Below are 22,380 nucleotides of genomic sequence, written 5' to 3' on the forward strand. Positions count from 1 at the left end.
TGAATGTCTAACACTTTGGTTCATTTTCACTTTTAACTTTTATCAGCTTGAACAAAGGCAAGTCTGAGCTTTTGCTCTGTTTGTATACACATAACTCAGTTTCTGGATTTTGAGCTGTGACAAGCATGTTTATGATTGCTGTACGGGAGGAGAATGCATCTATTCAAAAGATACTTCAGTTAAAAAACCAAAAAGCTTTAAACTGTTTCCATTGACAGTGGAGTTTGCCATTTCTCCCCACCCTCCTTACAGAAGGCATACACACAATTGGCCCTGACTGCTACAGTTACAGCTTCACAGTCTTATTCAGCTCACACACGGTAATTCAAAAGCCATTGAGACCCCAAAAGATTTCCTGGCAGTGCCCTAATTCATGCAGAGAAAACAGTTCACGTTAGTTGAACACAGGATCAAAAATCATTATGAGCTCCCCAAATACACAGCCTCTCTGAACAAGGGACGCAGTTCAGGTCTTTTGATTCCTATCAAGATCTTCTTGCTGTCACTACCCTCTCCAAGACACTCTGGATGAATGAGCATTCTTGTGCTACTTCAGATCCTTTGTGTTTTACCTCACATGGCACAGTCACGCTTACTTAGCTTCTATTTTGAAAAGAGACAAACTTGCAGGTTTTTCATTTTTATTGGATGCTTCCAACTTTATATCTAATAATATACAGATACTCATTTTTCATTGTTCCATTCATATCCTCACGTAGTTCAGCCATTCTGTCACATTAAAATAAAAAAAAAAAAGCACAACTGAAATAAAATAAATTTGAAAGCTGGAAAAATACATTATAAACTTATATTCAAGAAACATTCTCTTTATAATTAAAAGCCTACTTGTAATAATTAAAGTAGGATTTAAAGAAAATCTCGATTTTCATTTTTAAATAGGTGGCCTTTGTGTATACTTTTCATCATCTCATATGTACAACCCCAACCAGTATCTCTGCCTACCTGTGACAGAATACCTGAAACAAAACAAAAAGACACTGAAAAGGAGTTTTTAAACAAAACAAACAAAAAAAAATCAATATTCATTTTCCAGGAAAATACAGTATAATCAGAACTTTAAACACATGCTTCCCTCATCTGTATTAAGGCCTAAGAGACAGATGTGCTTTAATAAAAGCAGACAGTATGAAGAAAAGTCCTTCCACTTTTCTCTTCAAATTCCTGTAACAGCTCATCTATTTCATTTTCCATGTCTTCTGTGTGCTGTATCTAGAAGAAAAAAAATACTAAGCAACCGGACTCCAAGGATATGGTGTAGTTTAGAAAACTGTAATAATTCAATGCTTTTGGTTTACTGTGAAATCTAAAGCAGCAGGCTGTACCAAACAGTGCAGCACCGGGTGCTTTATTGACATTCCCAGCATTCCCAAACGTATATATATTCCACATCATGTTTATCTGCATATCCTTCCTTCCCCAGCCCACTGAACTGGCACTTAACTAGTACTTTGTTGAGTAGGCAACATCCATCCTCACTAGATAACAAATGGAAGCTTCAGAATAGCTACAAGCACACTGAACAGATGGCTAAAATTTCAAGTCCTTGAACCCTCTTAGGCTTTTTGAATCTGGAAAGAATTTAAGACTAGAATAGATCACACAGGCTGGAGTAAAAAAAAAAAAAAAAAATGCCCGTTGCCACACTGGAATAGGTAAACTCATCAACTTGCATGCTGTAAAAGGACACAGATCCCTTCTCTGTTCTCTTGACAGTTACACCGCCTGTTTTACGTGCGGCTTATTTCCATCCTACTTCAAGGGCTAGGGCAGAAGGGATGGCAGAAGGCACCAGTTTTTTCTTCCACATCACACACACAGCAGGGTGGTACTATGAAATACACCTACATAGGATGTTTTTCAAGTATATCGTGATCCACAATGCAACTCTGATGTTTAAATCCCACATATTACAAGTGCCTCCGAAATGGACGTTTTTGCCATAAACAGTGTTTTGTGTATGGGCTCAACGTGTAATGGTTTTGTGCGGCACTTTGTGATACTGCTTTTCATGTAAGCTGTCGAGGCATTGGCTTTGAATGCACTCAGACTCCACTTTGGAAACCACGAACTCAGTTACAATTCATCTGTTTGCACAACCGCTCCAAAAATAACCACAGGAATTTGGAAACTTAACGTCTCTTGACGTGGATTTTACTTCACTTTCGCAATATGCAGCACCTTTACGGAGTACAAGCAAACCCCAACCCCTGTGCAGTCAGCTGGGTCCAAGGTAGCCACAGGCAACGAGCCCTCTCTACTTACACACTGGCAGAGCTCACAGATAAGGAAAGCACCCAGGGTTGCCTCCTCATGGTTATCCTGAATGTCCACATTGATCACATGTACTGGCTGACATGTCTCCTGCTCTCTGGAATTTAAATCTAGTTGAAAACAAAACACACGTAACAGCAAAACTTTGGGTGGAATGGTATCATATTTTACACAGAGTATTCACAAGATTTTTAAAAATACGCAGACATTGTCCACCTCTGCCTTCTCCAAACTTGTTTTTAGAAAATTGTTTATTTAACACAGTCTTAAACAATAGTCCCTCTTACTTCAAGAGTGAGAGAAGGATTTTGGAAACAAAAGAATTCAGTTTTGTGGAAAGGTGATGGCAGTTTATTTGCCTTGGTCAAGAAAAGTTACTGCTCACCTTACTCTGATAGTCTTTAAAGACCAAGACCAAGATTCTCAAAAGTAAAGAATGATTTTGGGCTTCCTCACCTGGTAAGTTTTAATTGCCAATTTAGAAAAAAAAAAAGTCACTGTACATCCAACACTCTGAAAATTAAACTGCAAGGTGAACTCCTACAAGTTAAGGACTGATAGTCACATTAGAAGATTCTAGCTTTAATGCATTCCGCTTATTAACAAGGGGTGAAGGGGGAAAAGAAAACATCCTTTTCCTACTAATCCACCAATGTATTATTGTTATGCCTCTCTCACATAACCTTCTTATTACCCACACTGTTTTTAAGCTACAGGTTGTCCTCTCCTCACCCTATTCTGCACCTTCATTTTGGCAAACCTGTTGAGGCTTTTTTTAAAATTTCAGCTTTCACATCTAGAGCCATTTGGTGGCACTCAAGCTTTCTTCCTCTCATGGTCAATTATGAAGGGCATTACCATGAAGTTAGAGAGATGCACAACTGGAAAATCAGCAAGTGGTTGCTCTTCACCTCCCTTCCTCAGGACACTCGCCTAAAACATTAGTGAAAGCTGCTTTCTGGGTAAGACATGCTGAACTTGCTGAAGATCCATTCAAGTACCAGGGCAGTTGCTCTCAGAACTTACCAACACATTTCAAACACAACACTTAAAGATTCAGAACACTAACTGCTCAGTCTGCAGAAGCCCAAAACTATTGTGCTCTGCGTTGCTTGTAACATGACGACCGAGGACTGAAAAGGCAAGGCAACAGCCTTGTAAATTACGTGCATGATACTAATTCAGTTGGCTGGTCTTTCAATGTGAAGGAAACACCTTAAACCTCACCCAAGCCTGTATCCAGCATTTCCAGAGGCAGGGTTGTCGGCCCAGGAGCTAACTGAGTCATTGCGAAACCCCATGACTAAGTGAGTCCACATGAAGCTTGCTGCATTGTATTTGTGCAGGACTCAATCCCCAGCTGAGATTCTTCTGGCATATCTCACTTTGACTCGTTTAAGGGCAAAGCCGTAGCACGTTTGCAGTGCGTTAACCATGCTCAAGAACAGTTTCTCCACCTGTACAAAAGGTATTTATTGTGGATAAACTGCTTGGTAGGTCACAGGAAGTCTTCCACAGAGAAGGCAGGGGAAGTTGACCTAAGGAAGACAGCTTAGCCTTTGTTTCTCCATCAACCCAGGGTGAAAAAATGCTCATCACATACAACTTGCTAGTTTTCCAGATCCATGAGCATTTTCAAACCAAACATGTATTTGAGTTTCTCCAAACACTGGCTATGTCCTTATGTCAGGCCTTAAAATTGCTATAGATACACATTCTGTGTAGCTGCCAACACCAGCATCTTTTAGAAACAGGTATTCAGCCATCACACTCTGGTACATAAAGTCTACGCCAATGGACTGTGAGCTCTTGTCCCTGCTGGTGTTCCAGCAGCAGTAGTCAGAGGAGACAAAGATGTTTCCAGATTTGTGAAGGATTTCAGGGGGAAGGGAAAAACAGCACTCAAAGTTAACATCATTTATCAGTTCAAGGTCCTTACCTTCTACTACTTGATCATAGACTCTTTCTTCACACGTTAGGATCAAATCAAAAACATCTTTGCAGTTCTGGAATCTTTCTGGTCGTGGCTTGATTCTCTTATTTCTGTCCAACATGTGTAAAATCCCATTCTGTGTGTATCTGAAGTTGCTTGAGTTAAGTACCTTTACTTTAAGAAAAGTCAGGGTTTTGAGCAAATGACCAGCACAAGTTAGATTATTACTGTATCTTTAAAATACGATTCTTTCTGTTTGCAAATATAAGATCACTGATCACTAGAGATTCCTGAGGTGGCAGCATGATGCCCCATCAGGTAATTCATGCAGTTTCTGGTTTTCAGAGGCCCGTCACTGTCATTAGTACAATGGCAAAGGCAGCTTTAGAAGGCCCTCGGAAGAGCTGAGCTCCTCAGAAGGACAACTTGTCTTGGGCAACTATTTTTATATCAATAATGCTTAGAACATAAAGACTTCGTTGTTTGCGTAAGCAGAATGTCCTACATTCACTTAAGTCGCTGCCCCTCACTCCAGGGGCCTCCACCTTGAGAGGCAATTACATGGTGTTTCTAGCATCAGCTGCACACCTGCATGAAGTCTTACTCAGGCCTCAGGTTTACATGACTGAACTTCCAAAGAAAATTAAATAAATCACAGAAGCATCATCCTTTAAAAATATCCAAGGTATATAAATGGGAATGAAGAAAAACACTGACTTTATGCCTGTCAGAACTTCAGTCACTGTGTGAAAGGAATCTGTTATGCTGCTTGGTAGCTATATTTATGTTGGTACTGTAACCTTGAGGCTCAAATTTACATCCTGTATTCCCCTTTCAGACAGGATTCACTCATCGCACTGTCTTCTCCACCTTCTGGGACATGCAGCTTCATTAGGAGCACACCAGGGTTGACCATCACATAAATCTGCTCACTTGACTAAAAGCAAACGCCCTCTGAAGGCAAAGTTTTATGAGTAAATTGGGAATACCAGGAAAGGTTTGAATTAAGAAAGGCTGGAAACTGATGCATCTCCTCCTTGCTTTGAAGCGGCAGTATTTTTAGCTGTCCAAGTATATAATTTTAAATTAAAACAGCAGTAAGGGTAACAGAGTAATTTGAGATAACAGAAGGATTCTGAGCAAAAAAATTCCCATCGTTAGTAGCAAGTATGTAAGAGGTCGTCTTGGCTTATTTCCTTTTTGAAAAGGTCATATACATACCTAGCAGGTATCTTAATTCTTTTCAGAGAACAGCCCTAAACTTCTGTAACAAAAGACCAGCAACCTTCTGCCTACCTTTTTGAAGTTGCCCTCTGGTATCTCAAGTTCTACTGCCCTAGGTAGCCAGACCTACACCTGCTGATCTATTTGCTTCAAAGTGTTCTTGAACAGTTTTCAAGCAAACAGCCTCCAAAGCTTTTGCTACCTTAAAAATTAAACCCACCTTTCTACCTGTAAGAGTCTACTTCATATGGAAAATATGTTCAGTTCTCTCATGTGTCTGCATCATCTCACTAACTACTTGACTAAAGAAAATTTCAATTTTGAATCACAAACTGAACAATATGTTTTTTATCACAAATACACATTGTCAATTCTCTCTGAGCCAGCTGACTTCTACCGCATTTCTTTTCTTCAGGTCACCCCCAAGCCTTTTACCACTCTTCTTTCCCAAAAGATTTCTCCCTATATAATTAAAGAATTGTCCTTTACAGTCCAAAGCTATCTCACAAGCAGCTCTTGCGCACCAGCACCCACTGCTTCCTCGCAGCACCCCTGTAAACTCTCCTTGGGTTTGTCATGCTTGGAAAAAATGCACTTCAGTGTAGCCATTTCAGACCTCTGGTTACTTGCAAAGCATCAAAACGACTGCAGCAGCCATTTTCAAAATACTTGTAAACACCTGGCTGCATTGCTTTGTTCAGTTTGGAGGTGAGCCCTTTCTGGGCTCTATAGTCCTCATTTCTACATCATGCAGTTCCAGAAAAAAACCCACAACATCCCACACACTTTTTTGGGTTCTTTTTTTTCCCCTTTCTAGGATAAAATGTTGCTGGCATCTGTCCCCTAGCTTTCCTGACTGAGCTTGGAGACAGAATTACGCATATTCAAAAAACCCACACAGTCAAGCTTTCTGCTTCACACAGTCAAGCTTTCTGCTGCCAACTTACAGCTATTTTTTTTCCAAGGGTCCATCTGCCTATAAAAGGAGATTGAAATAAGCAGTTAAGATTCATGACACTTTCATATTTGGTTGTCAGAATCTTTTTCACCTGGAAAAAAACCCGCATACCGTCCTTTCAGCAAGCAGGGGGATGTGATCTGCATGATTGTTTTCAATGCATAATAACAACCCAGCTTCTTTCTCTTCATGAGCTCAGGCGAATGCAAAGATATTACAACTTATTAATGGTTTCCACTACAGTGCCAGATGTTGAATCATTTAAGTCAGACTGCTTTCCTTCCAACACATTTCAACTGCATGCTCCCTATCCTATGGATCTCTGCTGGCCCTTTTCAGCAGTCACTTCTTCAGAAGGTACTCACACAATTTTTGTCTGGCTTTCAGTGCTGTTACGTTGTCTGGCCATAGCAGCCTTCTTAACACCACCATGCTCAGAAAGTCAACAAAACATGCATACGTTTATCTAAGAGGCCTTCACCTACTGCAAACTATTGGTAGAGTAAATCCATCACATTTTTACAGTGAGTCCAATTCAGATATCACCTTTATTGGAATAACTATGCTAAACAGATCTACAATATAATGAAATTGATGCATGGCAACTCAGTAATGGAAAGACTTGATATAAAAAGGAGATGTTGCAATACAAGTTGAGTTTTTCCAACAGACACAGCATTGTTGCTCATTCTTATGGAGATAGCTAAACCCAGCTATTTCTACTGTTACTGATGGTGTGTTCTCTCCATTTACATAAGAATATCCCATAATAATGCAGTGATGAAGATATATATGCATTTAAAAAAAAATAGTAAGAGTTGTGTGCTTAGATTGAACCCCTAAAGCTTTTATAGCTTCTGCTACCCAAATTTCAAATTCCTGTCACAGACACCAGAAATGCCTTTTATCATCCACTCGACAGGTCTCTGCCCAACGCATGGCCAACCATCCTTCACCCCTCTAATCAATTCATCAGTAGTTTGTTCACTGACAGGACCAGAGAATACTTTCAGCTATGAGCACTAACTGAAAGATGTATATAGCCAAGACAGTACAGTCTCTTCCCCCCTTCTTCAGCACAGCATAGCCAGCAGTGACTGTACTTAACAGACCACACAGCGATCAGCCTGGGTTTGTTCAGAAATCCAGATCATGGACAAAGCAAGAACAAGCAGATTCTACCAACTGCCTGAACATCAGCGAGTAATACTGATGCACTCTTTCTTCTCTCTCTCACACTCAGTGTTTGCTTTTGCAGATGTCCTTTCATGCGAGCGTTTGCTTTGACCTGGGCACTCCAAACTTCAAAACCTCTGGCCAATTATTACGTGACAAAAGGATGGACACAAGAAGTCATTTGGTGCAACAATAACAAAGAAAATAGCAATGATCCACAATATCCTCTCTAAATGCCTTTCCCCCCCTCCCAGGCACTTTAAAAGTTCTAAAATACCAAAATGTTTCTGAGTTTGTCAAGTCCTCTCAGAAAGTCTCTACTGAAAGCAATTTCAACTAAAGATACAGTATATCTCCTCCACAAACACTAGTAATATTCAGAGGAAGTTTTCCAGAACTGAAAGTCTATTTGCTGGTTTTGCCCATCTTCCACTGCTGCACTGAAGTAACCATTTTAACAGGTCCACTTCGCAAAATATGAGTAAGTCTTGGTAAAAACTGCGAACAGGAGCTTTTGTTAAAGTGAAACCGGCATATGGGAGAACATCCACAGACTGCAGCTAATCCGGAGAAGCAGAGGTGTTTTGTTGTTCAATATATTCTTGTAATTGTCTTCACACAATGATTACGATTAGAGTAATTCCTCCCAAACCTGCCCTGCATGTCATAAAACCTACAATGAGGCTAAAATTTAAAAATTCAAAGCTTTCCCTACCCCAGAATACTATTTTCCAATGTCCATACACACCACTCCCACACTGACAGATAACCATAACAACTGCATTGCTTTCACAAATGTCCAGCTTCCTGTTTTGCTGATAGTGTTTCTAGTGTAGCTGAATAGAGTGCCAAAGATTTGGTGGTTACCAGACTATGAAATTTAATAAAATGTAGATTGCTGGTTTTGTTAGGAAATTGGATCCTTGCAAACCTGAAAAGATATTTCTGGCTATAATTCCGTGAGAACTATTGTTGGAAATTCATTAAGAAAAAAAATCAGGGGTGGGGTGGAGAGGAGAACGCATGTAGCTTTTTCGACATCAGTCAGCCCCTTAACATTGTAGGATGACTATCTCTGTCAGCCGTCAGCTGGGTAAAACATGTTAAAAAGAAGTGACAGGCAGACTTAGAACAACAACAACAAAAATTTATCCTATAGGTGCCAGGTGTTATTCCATTCAGGTACTATAAAAATTAATTGGGGGGGGGCAGGGAAGGGACCAAAACCACTCAAGCACATACTCTTGCATATTTACACTCTCTCCTAATTAGGTTTTCCAGGGTCTGGTCTGTATTTTTGTAACTTAAAGTTGTATTGAATATGCTCATACAGTTACATAAAAATCACTCATGGTGTAATTAATTTTTTTTAATGACTAAAATGTTAGCGCTATCTCCCCATCTATGCCTGTGAACAATACACCCATTCCTCTGTTGAGCCATGTTCAAGAACAGCAGTTATTCCAAGTTCTATTTCAGAAGCCAACTTTTTAGGGAACTAAAGATGGTCTTCAGAACAACTTGCAAATCTGTCTATGAAGAATTAAAGGGAGTCTAGGCATTCTCTTCTTCACGTTAGACAGCGGAATCTAGTAGGAAAGTGACATGGAGTTTCTTTGCCAGAGTAGTACTTTTTTTTTTTTTTAAAATAGCTCCTTCATCAAATATGGCATATTCCCTAAAGAACTACATATTGAGACTAATTCCCCCAATACATCAGTATTAAAGTGGACTGCCAGCACCTGAAAGACTACTAAATAATCTGCATTAAAATAATAGTCAAATGCATCAGATTTGACTTTCCTTTAACAAGAATTCTGCCCTCCTCCCCTCCAATATGAGGTGCTATCATGTGTCACACCTAACCCAGCCTTAGACCTTCTATCACTTCCAGACATGAAGGTTTTATGTCAAATACACTTCTCAAGTAGAAGCGCAAGAGGACAGCAAGAAGAAAGCAAGCTCAGAAACAGAAGACAAGATTACAATAAAGTACTGGCTGTGACTTGAGCATTTTTATCACCAAACAAGCTAATAGAAAATTATGTAAGAAAACCAAGTTTTATTTGCATTAAATAAAAACAGATACTCTTGTTAGAGCACAAAGCATATAGTAAGATACAGGGTACAGAAAGCAACTAGTCTGCACAGAAATTATTATGGATTATGTTTAGAGAACCTGTACTTGAGGTTGACAAAAAGCAACAGATTAGCAAAGAAAAAACCAGGAGGCTTCGATAAATCCCAAGATCAGACAATTAAAGGTTGAAAGAGGTACACTGCACAACAGTAGACACATTCCAATCTGTCAGAGTACAAGATCACTGCTGCTTCTCCCAGACCAGTAGGAATCAAGAATAGCTCTTAACTTCATTGGGAATAAATCTAGTTAACAGTGAGTTTTTTTCCAGTAACTAGGATGATGGTGCCTCCACCTACCATCTCAGTTTTGAGCTACAACAAGACCACAAAATTCTGAACGAGAAATTCAGGAAAATGAGACGGACTAAAATCAGAGTTGGACATAGCCAGATGAGTTCTGTTTCCCGCTAAATTACTGTTTTGCAGAGCTCAGTGTCCAACTGCAATCAGAATGCTCTATTAATTCAGCAGGGAGATTTCAACAGTAGTTCAACCTCAGAGCTTGATATTCAGGAATGGAGAGACGGAAATGACCATCGTTTTAGGCCATCCAAGTCGCATGTTTATAAAGGAACGTGTATTTCAGAACTTGTAAAACATCACCTGGATACCAAGCACCATGCAAGAAATGCAAGCAACAACACTAAATTTCATGCCTACTTCTTTACACTAATATGTTTCAGCACATGATGCTGCATTTTAAGACAAAGGCTTCTTTGTTTTCATTTCTTACCGCTATGCTTACCAAAATGCTTACAGAGCAGCATTTTAGCAGTGGCAATCATTGCACCTAGACAATTTACTTTCAGAAGTATTTTTCATACTTTAAGAAGAAGTTTACATTAATTCAACCATGCAGGTTTAGAAGGCTGTATGTAAACATCTACATCAAGGTAGAAAGTCTTCCTTGACAGTCGGTGAAAAAGAATCTGGCATATCTGTAGCCCAGCTACTCTGTTTTAATTCTTCCACCCTCCATGAAAAACCATCATCTAAAATACCCCTTTCTCTCCTCTTGGCATAAGGGCACCCAGCCAGGTCCCATCAAGATGACTAGTCTGCAGATGACTGAACTTAGATGAGATAAATGCTGCCTTAAACCATTTATATACCAACACATAGACCTATTTCCGTTAAAATCCTGTATGATAAAAGAAAAGTGGCCTCTTACTGACCAAAGTATTTAGTAAGCTTCATTTTAACTCCCAGGTGAAACTGAAAATTAAACCCACAAGTGATTGGAGCTGAAAGTTTTGGGGTATGTAAATTAATTACATAGTCATCTACAATAAACTGGAGACCAATTTATTAAACATAATTGGGCACACTACATTTGCTAAAATGTATATACACTTTTTAGGAAACAAACATCTTTAAAGTAATGGCTGGCACCCAAAGCTTCTACATCTTCAAACAAAGCTGACATGCTGATTATTCATTTTGGTGCAGCTGTCATCATACTCAAATACTGCAATTCTTCTTTGTGAAGAAACAGCAGCAGAGCAGAATACTTCTCACACTAGTATGAATGGCATTTACAGGTGTCTCTTGCGTATCATCTTAATTTATTTATTAGTATCTGTATTATAAGCATAAGATATGTTGTGTTAAGCCCAGCTGGGCAAAATGCCTAGGAACTAGACATTTCCTTAAAGGAAGTGTGTGTGTGGGGGTGAGACTGCCCAACCTTCTTCCACCTTCAGAATCACTTCCTTTTACAGGGAATGAAAGACTAAAAATGGGCACCAGCACTACAAATTCTACTTCCCAAGCAACTGTGATTATGACTGCAAGAACTGCCTACATTCCACATCCAGAGTGCAAATTGCCTTTCATTTGGAATTGAAATCGTGTGGTTTTAGTACAAACCAGAGTTTGTTCACAAGTCTTTTGTGGCATTGTGTAACTTGTAGACTTAACATTGAGAATATGACATCCCAAAATATCACAAAAATACTAATTTGGGTTAAATAACATTTCTGGTAACATCTGTGCCTGCATTAATGGCTTGCAAAGCACTGAAGTGTCACTTGTTTTTCACTGCTAAGGCCAACTACATAGCATCTCTAAGCTACAAGCTGCACAGGTAAAATCCAGCGGAGCACACTCACAGTAGTTGGTCCAAATGCAACAACATGCTAGCCGTGCTCATTTCCTCAAGGCTGGCTGAGCCCTAAAGCTGAGGGCTACATACCCACACATCACTGAAAGAAGCCTAGAGCTCAAGTGCCAGACAATGACTGGTCGGTGCTGAACAGCTGAAACTGTACGTGAGGATGAAACTAGACAGACACAAGCTGTCAAAGGGGAAGAGAAAGGGAGTAATGGTAAAGTCCACTGCCAAATAGCTGGAGAAGGGATATCACAGACATACCAGAAAGACAAGGATGCCAGAGACAAAACACAAGATGACTTCAAAGATATGGCATGTTTGACTATGCCATCAAACAGTTGACTATGCACTTCATCCAAGTGTGTACTTCAAGAGGAGTTTGATTTTGATTGCTGGAATCTACAGTGTCTTGGTCACTTGGCAAGATAGCTTAAACTACCAGTAAGTCCAGTACGTGACATGGACATGTAACAAAGGAATACAGAAGTCATTATTAGGACCAGTAGGCAAGCAAGAGGGAATCGCAAGAGGATTTGTTAAGTATCACACATTACTTTTGGATGCTCTTCTCAGGATTAGAAACAAGCACCAGATTTCAGATGATGAGCAGCAAATGGCATAGGATTGTGCAGGGGGAAGTACTCTGAGGTAGCTGTGAGGAGAGAGGTCTGTGAGAAAAATATTAGTCATTCCATTTAATGTCTCAGAGAAACAGTCTGCAACAGGTATTTTCAAATTGGTCTCCGTTGTTGCCACTGCTTCGTACTGTAGAAATCAAAGGTAATTTTCAACTGTAATAGAATTACAGCTGGATAGGGTAACTCAGATAAAGCAAACCCACAAGTATTACAAAACTTAAATCAATTAAGCCATCTCATTTAACACATTTGGGAAACCTGAGAACACATTCATAAAGACAGCAGGACCACTTTTAAACAGCAGCGTGCAGACCAAGAAACACGCTGGATGAGGTCTGCAGCAAATATTCCTCAGCGCGACAGTACAAACAGGATACTGAAGAACAGAGGAATGTCGTTAATCCAGTCTGATTAACAACCAATTTTGCAAAGCTTACATACACACAACTCGTGTGCCCTGGGTAAACACTTCTCACGATAAGCCCTTCTCACACTCGTTAGTATGTCTCTTATTCTTGCGTTAAGTTCTAAAGATACTGAAGACTTCTGAGTCTGTCGCTGGGCAGCAACAAATCTAGAATGCCTTCTCCCCCTCACCCCCACCCAACTTACTATCTCCTGAAAACGTAGTACTTTAATCACTTTGGGTTTTTTCCTGAATTGGTATCTATGCTATGCCAGTTAGACATATATGGCAGCAAGACAGTCTGAATTTCTTTCACACATCCTGAGAACAGAGACTTCAGTAATTAATACTACTTCCAATTTTAACACTACTTTCACTGCCTTGTATCAAATCAGTGAAAAATAAGTAATCCATAAAGTAGGAGCATCACATTTGGGAAAGGTAACCATCTAAATGTGTATTTCTATTTATATTAGATTCCCTCTTTTGCTGACTTTCTCTCAGAAGTTTATTGCAGAATTTTTTTGAAAAGAGCTCTCACGTATATGAATTTCTCAGGGCTGATTGAGCTCTGTCTGGGACATGAAGCCCTTCAGACACTTCCTGCATGTACTCTAGCAGCATACATGAACAAGATCTTCCAATAAGGATTCCACGCCAGCAACTGTTCTCTATATTGAGTTGGATTTTATAGAACAGTTGGTCAGCCAACGTGTTTCTACCGAGATGGAAAGTAAGAAACTGGCACAAAACTGGCCAGACTTCTAATTTGCACTGCTAAATACTTCTTTATACGTTGGTCCATTGCTGAAACCTTGCTATATTTACTCTAGTTGAACAAATCTGGCACCTGGACCCCAAGTGCCAGAACAATTATATTTGAAATACACAGAAGGATATGTGCTATCCTTCACAAAACACTGTGATCCAAATAATCCTGCGAATGCTTGAAGCACATGCCTGTGCACTCTTGTATACTCTAAGAGCACAAGGAGCACAACGAGTGGAAAATTGTAACAATGGCCATGTTACTGAGATTTCTCTTACCTTTCACATTTTTCTGATCTTCCTTCTATCAAGATGTGGGTTATTGATCATGTTCCCAAATGCATCCAAAGTTTCCAAACAATCTTTCATTTCTGTTAGAAGTTTTCAAAACACTCCTCTGTGTGGACATGGGGCAAGCTACACAGAAGTGAGCTTCCAAAACACTTCATGGAAGCGGGTGACGTATAATCCATCTCGCATATAGATTACCAGAAAAGTTTGACACAGTTCACTCAATTTCTACAATTTGTACCTTTGGCAGTATTGAGGAATTTTTAAGATCAGAGTAATTTAAACAAAAAATGATGAAGCGTCAAACTTCCACTTGCTCTTCCATACCCAAAAGTGTTAAAAGGTTTGTCTTACATGAACACAAGTCAATTACTCTAGAGTCAAAAGCATCAAAATTAATTGCTAAAACTATGAAGATTTATTTCTTCCCAGTAAATTAAATCAAATTTCTTTCTTCACAGTAGTCTTTTTCAAAACTATCTTGCACAATTTAAGCTGTTGGTTTTGCTGCAAGTTTCTAGATGCTTTAGTAAAGGCAGAAGCTATGATTCCACAAGATTCAACTAGATAGAGCTGCTTAACTTGGAGCTTTAGTAAGAAGCAATGCTGGTAGCAAGAGAATGCTAACTTTGCCTAAATGGAAATAAATGTGATTTATACCTAAAAGCACTACCATTTTAAAAGGTGGCAGAAGTGACACAAATACTCCATACACAAAGTCTAAGCAGAAAGACCTGCAAGATAAAATGTTCTGGCAAAAAATTCTGCATCTTTAATTACAAATATAAGAGCAAAGAACAAGAAGGGGAAACATGTATTTGCAAACTTTGTGTGGAAATAGGCCTTCAGTCCATCTGTTAAATCTTTTCACTATCTTTCCACATATCCAAGAAAAATGGCATAAACATCGCAGAAAGTCAGGCACAGAGACTTTACTGTCTTGCAACTAATGCTACTTGAAGAAATGACACTTACTACCCTGAAAAAGGAAATTGTTTTGGAATCGATATAAGGAAAAAAAGTATGTATAAGCATCCCTTATGTTGGCACAGAAGTTTTGTGTTAATCTGAGGTAACCTCTTCAAGGCAAGAAAGAGTAGTCTACCATCCCTTCTCCCCGCTCATTCAAGTCCAGGACGAAATTGCCAAACTAGGACCAAACATAGCTATGCTCCTTTTTATGCTGCAGACTGCTTTTATCAACTATAGATTACAAGAGGACTGAGCGTGATTTAAGCCAATGCCCAAGAGCAGAAGCAGCAAAATTTTTTACTTACCCTTGTATAAAGTCCCTTGCAAAGACGATAGTCTATAAACAAAGAAAGCCCATGCTAAGAAGTTAGCTATGCAAAGAGCAACCAATACGAATGCCTTGCTGCATTTACTGCTAATGCTACTTATGAAAGCTTCCTGTGTTGCATCACAAACAATGGAGCTGATGCATTATGATCTGCTTATGCAGCAAAACATATTTAAGCAATGCTAACTGTGCACGGTGCATTCAGGAGGCCAGCAGACGGCAAGGACGTATTTTGGCTAGACATTCAAGTAGCCCTATTTTTAACATCCATTCAAATACGTGAAGTGTCAGATCCAAGCGTCACCTTTACTTCCAAGAATGCCCTTTTAAAGACACCTGAAGATTCAAACGTACGTGTTCATTCACGGAGTTCATATGTTATGACTGAAACACAGTCAATGAAATCACTCAACTATTGTAAAATCCATTTAGAATTTATCAGCCTCAGACAGGATCCTTTAGTCAGAATTCTTTAGAGCATCTGTTCAGGACTCTCTTTGGTTAAGGAAATAAACCTTCCAAAGACTACCTAGAAGACAGAATGGCAGAGGATGTTTTATATGCTGAAAAATATTTAATATGAGACTGGAGCCTGTAGTTTCTACTATGTCCCAGAAGTTCAAATACAGAGGAAATAATATTTAAATAATATATGTTTTATGTATTTTAGTTTTAAATATTACCTTTTTCATGTAAATGGAACCAAGATTAATGGCAGTCTGATCAGAAGTCAAACTAAAAAGTACTGAAAACTCCTGCCTTTGAAAGGCCTGAGATTTTGTGAAGCGTTTTGGTCTTATGATCCCTCATGGAGAAAAAGGAACTGGAATTCAGCTTATGGCTGAAAGCGTACAGATTCGCAGAAATGTGCCTCTCAGAGGATTGCTCAAATCCAGTTTAAAAAGAAAATGAGACTTGTGCCACACTGCATTCAGAAGAAGTTTTGCCACTGACATGCAGCAGGTCATGATTTCAACCATTTTTAGCTTTTGCAAGGTCAGGCTTCAAAAAAAAAAAAAAAAAGAAAAAGAAGAAAACAACAACAAAAAACCCCAAACACACCTAAAATAAAACACTCCAAGGTGGTTTAGAGAGACACAGAAACTATCCCACTAACCACTGGAATGACAGCTCAGAACAGCAGCTGACAGCTGTTTATTGGTTCAAAAATCTATGAAGAAAACCAAATGAAAACGTAAGATAAATTCATGTGCAAAGAGCTTACCTGAAGTGGAATTTAATTAAGTTACTCCTCAAGATTGAGCTATATGGCCCCAACAAGCAGGGTGCAGATGCTCTGCAGGTCTCACTAGTGCTCCTGTGCACCCATGCCGTGGTAACTTTCCCCATTAAGCAACTCAAGGTTGCTTTGTGCAGCCTCCAGTCAAGTGGTTCAATATAAATGCTCCATGTATTAGGGCAGTTCGTTGATCCAGAAATGTTAGGAATTACTACTCAAGTATTATGAATCCTAGAGCTTTGTTACAGGTGGCAGAAGTTTCTGCAATGAACAAACAGCATTCAAAAGAAACTGGGGAAATGGTTTAGAGCAAGGTATTCCTGTCACTGCCAACTTTTCTTCCAACAGCTTTTCCACATCAATGCCTGCATGGTCATCAGCTCAGGCCGTGAATCATCTGGGTATCAGTATCACATGCCACTTTTCTAAAGTGGGAAGACACAGCTAAGCAGCATGATCCAAGATATTATTTGATACTACATCCCTTCTCAAGAAAATGAAAGTCTAAGCCCAATGGAAGGAAAGCCTTACATAACCAAACAATTTAAGAGATCTGAAGTGCAGGGAAAAAAAACCCCAAGAGTCTGGCTTATGCTCTAGATTAACTATATGAGAAATTGAAATCCCTACATCTGTTCCCTTGCTTACCAGGCTAAGAAAATGCAACAAACCCACTACTTACTAAATGGCTTCTCCATATCAGTGCACTCCAATGTTAAGAAGATATATTAGGGCAAACTGATCAGTTTAAGAGCAAGAATTCTCGAGAACCTGACTACATGAACCCAGGAATTCTAAATGACTAAGACCAAGGCTGTAACAAACAGACACTACTATCCTCATAATGTATGCTACACCTAACCAGGAAAAGGTAGCAGATGTAATCCTGGACTAGCTGCATACTTAAGAGTCATAAGGGGGTGTGTTATGATAATTCCTTCTCAGTCTTAGCCCCCCATTTAAAGATATTCATCTCTTACTGACTCCACCCTTCAGACTGAATAGAGAATGACTTCCTATTCACCTATAAGATAGCCTGACCTTGGTCCAACAAGCAATGCTATTTCTTGCCTTAAGCAGAAACCAGCAACACACACTACAATGGATATGCAGTATTTCATCAGCCAGCTTATCAATTCTGTGGCTGATGCCAAGTAACTTTCTACTACAGCTGAGAGACACTGCACAAGAAACAGATTCCCTTCTTCCAGTACTAATGTTAAGGGAGAGCAGAGGAAACCTTCTGAAGAGACAACTGTTAATACTCATATCGTCCTGTCCGATGAAGCTAAGCTTGACTCCAAGACAGGAAATGCAGTTTTTCTGCAAGAAAAGCCTAACTACAGCGATGTCTGGCTAAGACTTCAGCACTAAAGGATCCTCCTTCATCACCACCCTACAAAGACAGAAAATTTAATCCTCAGTATAGCCTCACTGCCTCTGGATGCCCCCTTAGCTACTCCCAATCCTCTCTGTGCTTATTCCTCTTCATGGACACAGGAGATGGTGTCTCAAGTGGGACTGAAAAGTTCTGGGAAAGACACAGAATCTTTCTCCTACACAGTTCTACAGTGAAGTCAATTTAGTTCAACAATATACTTCTGTTGGCCTTCCTCATATTCTGTAGGGAAATAAAGATTTCCATTTTGTTCATCTAGACCCTATGAAGATCTTGTGCATGCCAGAAACTGCTTCAGGTTTTTTCTTTTCCCTTTCAATTCTCAAACTGCTATACATAGTCCCTCAAGCCTACGCTTGCTCCAAAGCCACCACATTTTCCTCTACTGATGTTCTACCACAATGAATCTTACCAGTTAATAGAGCACATCTTCTTAGGCAGATGGAAGATTGCAGGATAAACCAGGGATAAGCATCAGCTATGGGGAGACCATAATGCTATGAGTATTTACTGACAAAGTGGTCTGTATATGGTGGAAGAAACTGTTTCCACTTGTTCCGAATGTGAAGGGTACTATTAAAAAAAAAAAAAAAAAAACAAACAACAAAAAACCAGCACACATCAGCACTATCACAAGAAGTACCATATGGCCATCCAGCTTAAATATGGAGTTCACAGAGAAAAAAAAAACCTAGATCCCAATCACCTAGATTATCACAACTTTTTTTTTTTTTGACAGAAAAGAATCCTTATGCCTTTCAGTGAGAGGTACCAAGCCTGTTTTTCTTCTTCATTTCTAAAACACTTTCCTTTCTACCTCAAGCACACCTTTAGTAACTTCTTGAGGACATGTTCTGCACCCCCCCCCAATTTTATATCATCATGTAACTATGGAGCTAAAGCTGGAATCCCATGTGTAGTTAGAGAGCACGTCAAATTAAAGAGGAGGTAAAAAAAGTAGGAAACAGAACAGTAGGCCAAGCTTGCAGAGTAGAGGTAGGCTGCCTAGAAATCCTAGTAAAAAAAAAAAAAAACTATCTATGGAAGTCACTAGGTATCTTCCATCTGAGGGTCACAGATACATCAGCGTTGACAAAGGGAAAGAAACAATCTATCATGGAGTTAGTTAACATTGATAAAGAACCCAGGAGCTACTGCTGCAGAATTTTGGTCAAATCTCCATTTGAACAGTTCTTAACCCTGGGCATAAAAGCAATTGCTGTTGCAGATATAAATTGGCGTTGAGAAAGTTTCATCCTTGACTAGTTTTTCTGTTCACTTGAAGGCAGGGCTCACCAGTTTTCCTCTATTTTTGTTTCACCTTTAAAGTCACCATCACGTAATTAGAACTAAGTCCTTAAACCCCTTCACACAGCTGTAAGGGGCAAGTAATCACAGTGGCCTGTCTTTGAGAGATCTGGTTACACATGCAAATACAACAAGGTAGTGTATCTATACTACACATGCATAGCCCCACAGAGGTACTGCAGACATTGCTCATGTCTCCTGCAGATCAGTAGTAGAACCCCCTACTGTTCTCCTAGAACTAAGAGTAGTATTTTAAAAAGCAACCAAAAGCCACATTCAGAACAGCCTTAAATGGTTTCATCACAGTTCTCTATTAGGACTCGGGGAATTTAAATGCAATATTCTAAAAATGCAACGGTAGATATGGATACTTATTTTAACTGTAAGGTTTAACTACCACATCTTAAAACGCTTTGAAGTACTCCCATTTTAGATATACTGTAACCACCTACTCAGCTGAATCTGTATGCCTGGCTCCATTAATCCCTATTCCTGTGCTTCTGAAATTCAACATATGCCTTCAAGGTATATGAGCTTGTGCTCTGTATTTCACTAATTAACTGCAATGAAGGTGCTTTTAGTCTCTGCAGAGTGGGGTTTTGATAGTTCTCCCTCCCTTCCACAAGCGAGTAAGAGAGTTTCAATGGATCTTTTCACTCTAACACATTATTAACCTTGCTCTGACTGATGTCCAGCACTGCAGAAGCACATTTCTGTTCGAGGCTACTGCTTTCTGAAACAGGGGTCATTTACTTGGCTGGCCAACAGAGAACGTTCTAAGTCCCTTACAGCCACAATTTCACGGAGTAGCTAGTGTCCCTAATGCTTTGGACCCCGGCTGACATACAGAACTGGAGGAAGGACATCACTCCTAAGTGAGGCAGTACTGAATGCTGAGCACTCAAACTTCATGTGTCCCACCACTGGAATACAGGAACAAGCAGACAGTTGTCACCAAGATATACTATTTCAAACCACATGGAAAGGCTACAGGTGACAGTCATCTCTGCTTAGCTGATGAAACCTAGGCTGGGGAACAGAACAAGCAGCTAAATCATATGAAGAACCACACCTTCTTTTGTTTTCCCATACCAATTACACTCAAAGCCCATCAGAAGAGCAGACCCTCCCACCCCTCAGCAGGTAATGTTTGCATACCCATCACCTCTATGAAGTAATGCTCACCCAAAAACCCGAGAGCCCACATGACCCTGGTTCACAAAAAACTACTCCACAACTCTGACAAGGGTAGGTCTGGTTTTGGTTACTGTAAAAGTCTTCACCCTCAAAACCCATTTCTGGAAGTGGAGTTGCTTTCTGCACTGACAGTCTTCACTCGGACAACTTCAACTTCTAATATCTGAGAATCAAAAATGCAAAGATGTAGAGGCAATTGTTCTTGCCCTATTCCCCTTGCAATGGCTATTGTTTAAACTTGCTTTTTTTGATCTTGAGAAAAGGTTTAACTCTAACACTGAAAATACATTTGGGGAACACAGCAACCATCTCCAGCATGGAGTGGAACCAAAATGGTAACTCCAAAGTATGCTGAATGTGAGGGACTAGATAAGCTTTCTGTTGGTTTTATCTTAAAGCAGTGCCATATTCAGTACAGCAGCAACGAAGAATGCAACAAGGAAATCACAAGCCATTAGTGCTTGTTAAAGTTATTTCTCAATTCAAATAATTTTCTTTTGAAGCTATTCTTTTTTAATCAAGATATGGCATAGCTTGGTAAGATGGGTTTGCAAGATATTCCTTTTCTCTATAGGCAGAGGGATACAAAAAACCCCCCAGCACATCACACATGTGATTCATTAAGACTATACCCTAAATTTTGATTTTTTTTTTTTTTTTTTTTTTAAAGGACCTCTAACTAGATATTAGGAAGGCAATACCCCTGCAAGGGATACCATTTGTGTGGCACACCATGCAGAAAGGTATTCCAATGTTTAATCAGTTCTCATTGTGCTGGATAGCTTTAATCAAACAGCCCAGCCCTTCTTAACAAAAGTCTTTCAATGCCCAGTGCAAAAGAAGCCACCACTCTTGGGGTCTCAGGGAGCTCAAATTTATTATTTCTGGTCAGCAAATACAACAAAGAATTTGCTGAGTAGTAGTAAGCCATAGTGTAATCTGTGCTACCAAACAACTGTAGAGCTATCTTTCAAAAAGTCACCGAGTTTGCTGACTCCTTGGGTAACAGCTTGAACTAGTTTCTACCATGTTCTGAGTTTTCTAGTCTCCGACAACCTGTTTTGTCTTATTCCAATTTTTCCAAAAAGATGCAAGAAAACTGGGCTGTTTGAGTACAGTTAAGACATTTAAACCATGTTAACATTCCTCTTCGATCTTCAGATGGCCATACCCAAGATTTTAGGAAAAAAACCAATACCACTATAAAGTGCAAAGACTGCTCTATTGAATTACCAAGACTCATTTCTGGGATACTTCACTCTAAAGGGTCCTCTATCTTTTAAGTAGAAATTCAGCATATACTGAATCCCTTATTTAGGGTAAGTTTTCTCTCTCATATTTAACATTAAAAAAAAATTATACCAGATCCCTTGTTGAGAAAAGAGTATCTAGAATGAGTGCCCCAATTTTGTAGGTTTGTGGGTTTTCTTAAAAACAAATTAAAAGTCAACTTTAAATATAGATGTTCTAAAATCATGCAGTTTGACATTAGCCATGGTTTTGAGTGGTGCGCATAACCTTGATGACCTCTGCTCTCCAGGATTAAATATGTTATTGGGCTCTCCTATGTCCATTCTTTTACAGTTGGACTCGATGATCTTAAAGGTCTTTTCCAACCTAAATGATTCTACAATCCTATGATTTATGATATGCTACAGGATTTTTTTCTTTCTTCTGTGCACAGATCAAATGATGTATCAAGAAATTCTCAGTGAGAAGGGTGAGCTCTTTAATGAAAGGTATCCTCTCTCCCAGAGAAAGTATACTGTAGTAAACCTTACCTGTCAGTTTGTCTGAGCTAAATACAACATTAATGTCGAGGTGGTCGCTCTTCGCATCGATTATCAGGACAGCCTTTGCACCGAGAAAATACAATCCACAGTGCAGTAGAGGCAATGGACAATCTGCGATAGTATTAATGTGCTTTCATTCAAGAGCTAAACATGTTAACATACTACAAAAGAGCATTTTGAATGCGTGCATTGTAACTCAATA

The 22,380-nt window shown here is 39.4% G+C and overlaps 1 protein-coding gene across 1 annotated transcript in view; it reads right to left on the reverse strand.

The window, feature by feature from the left end:
* Window positions 1-525: 525 nt before the first annotated feature.
* Window positions 526-22,380, reverse strand: part of SSU72 (SSU72 homolog, RNA polymerase II CTD phosphatase) — a 29,490-nt gene continuing 7,635 nt past the window's right edge. The window contains exons 3-5 of the mRNA XM_075721501.1: window positions 4,232-4,371; window positions 2,284-2,402; window positions 526-1,230 (exon numbers count right to left, since the gene is read on the reverse strand). Coding sequence (XP_075577616.1) covers window positions 1,129-1,230; window positions 2,284-2,402; window positions 4,232-4,371 — 361 coding nt within the window. The 3' untranslated portion in view covers window positions 526-1,128. The remainder of the gene's footprint in view (window positions 1,231-2,283; window positions 2,403-4,231; window positions 4,372-22,380) is intronic.

This window comes from Pelecanus crispus, chromosome 15 (assembly GCF_030463565.1).
Source record: "Pelecanus crispus isolate bPelCri1 chromosome 15, bPelCri1.pri, whole genome shotgun sequence".
In the NCBI taxonomy this organism is placed as follows: domain Eukaryota; kingdom Metazoa; phylum Chordata; class Aves; order Pelecaniformes; family Pelecanidae; genus Pelecanus; species Pelecanus crispus.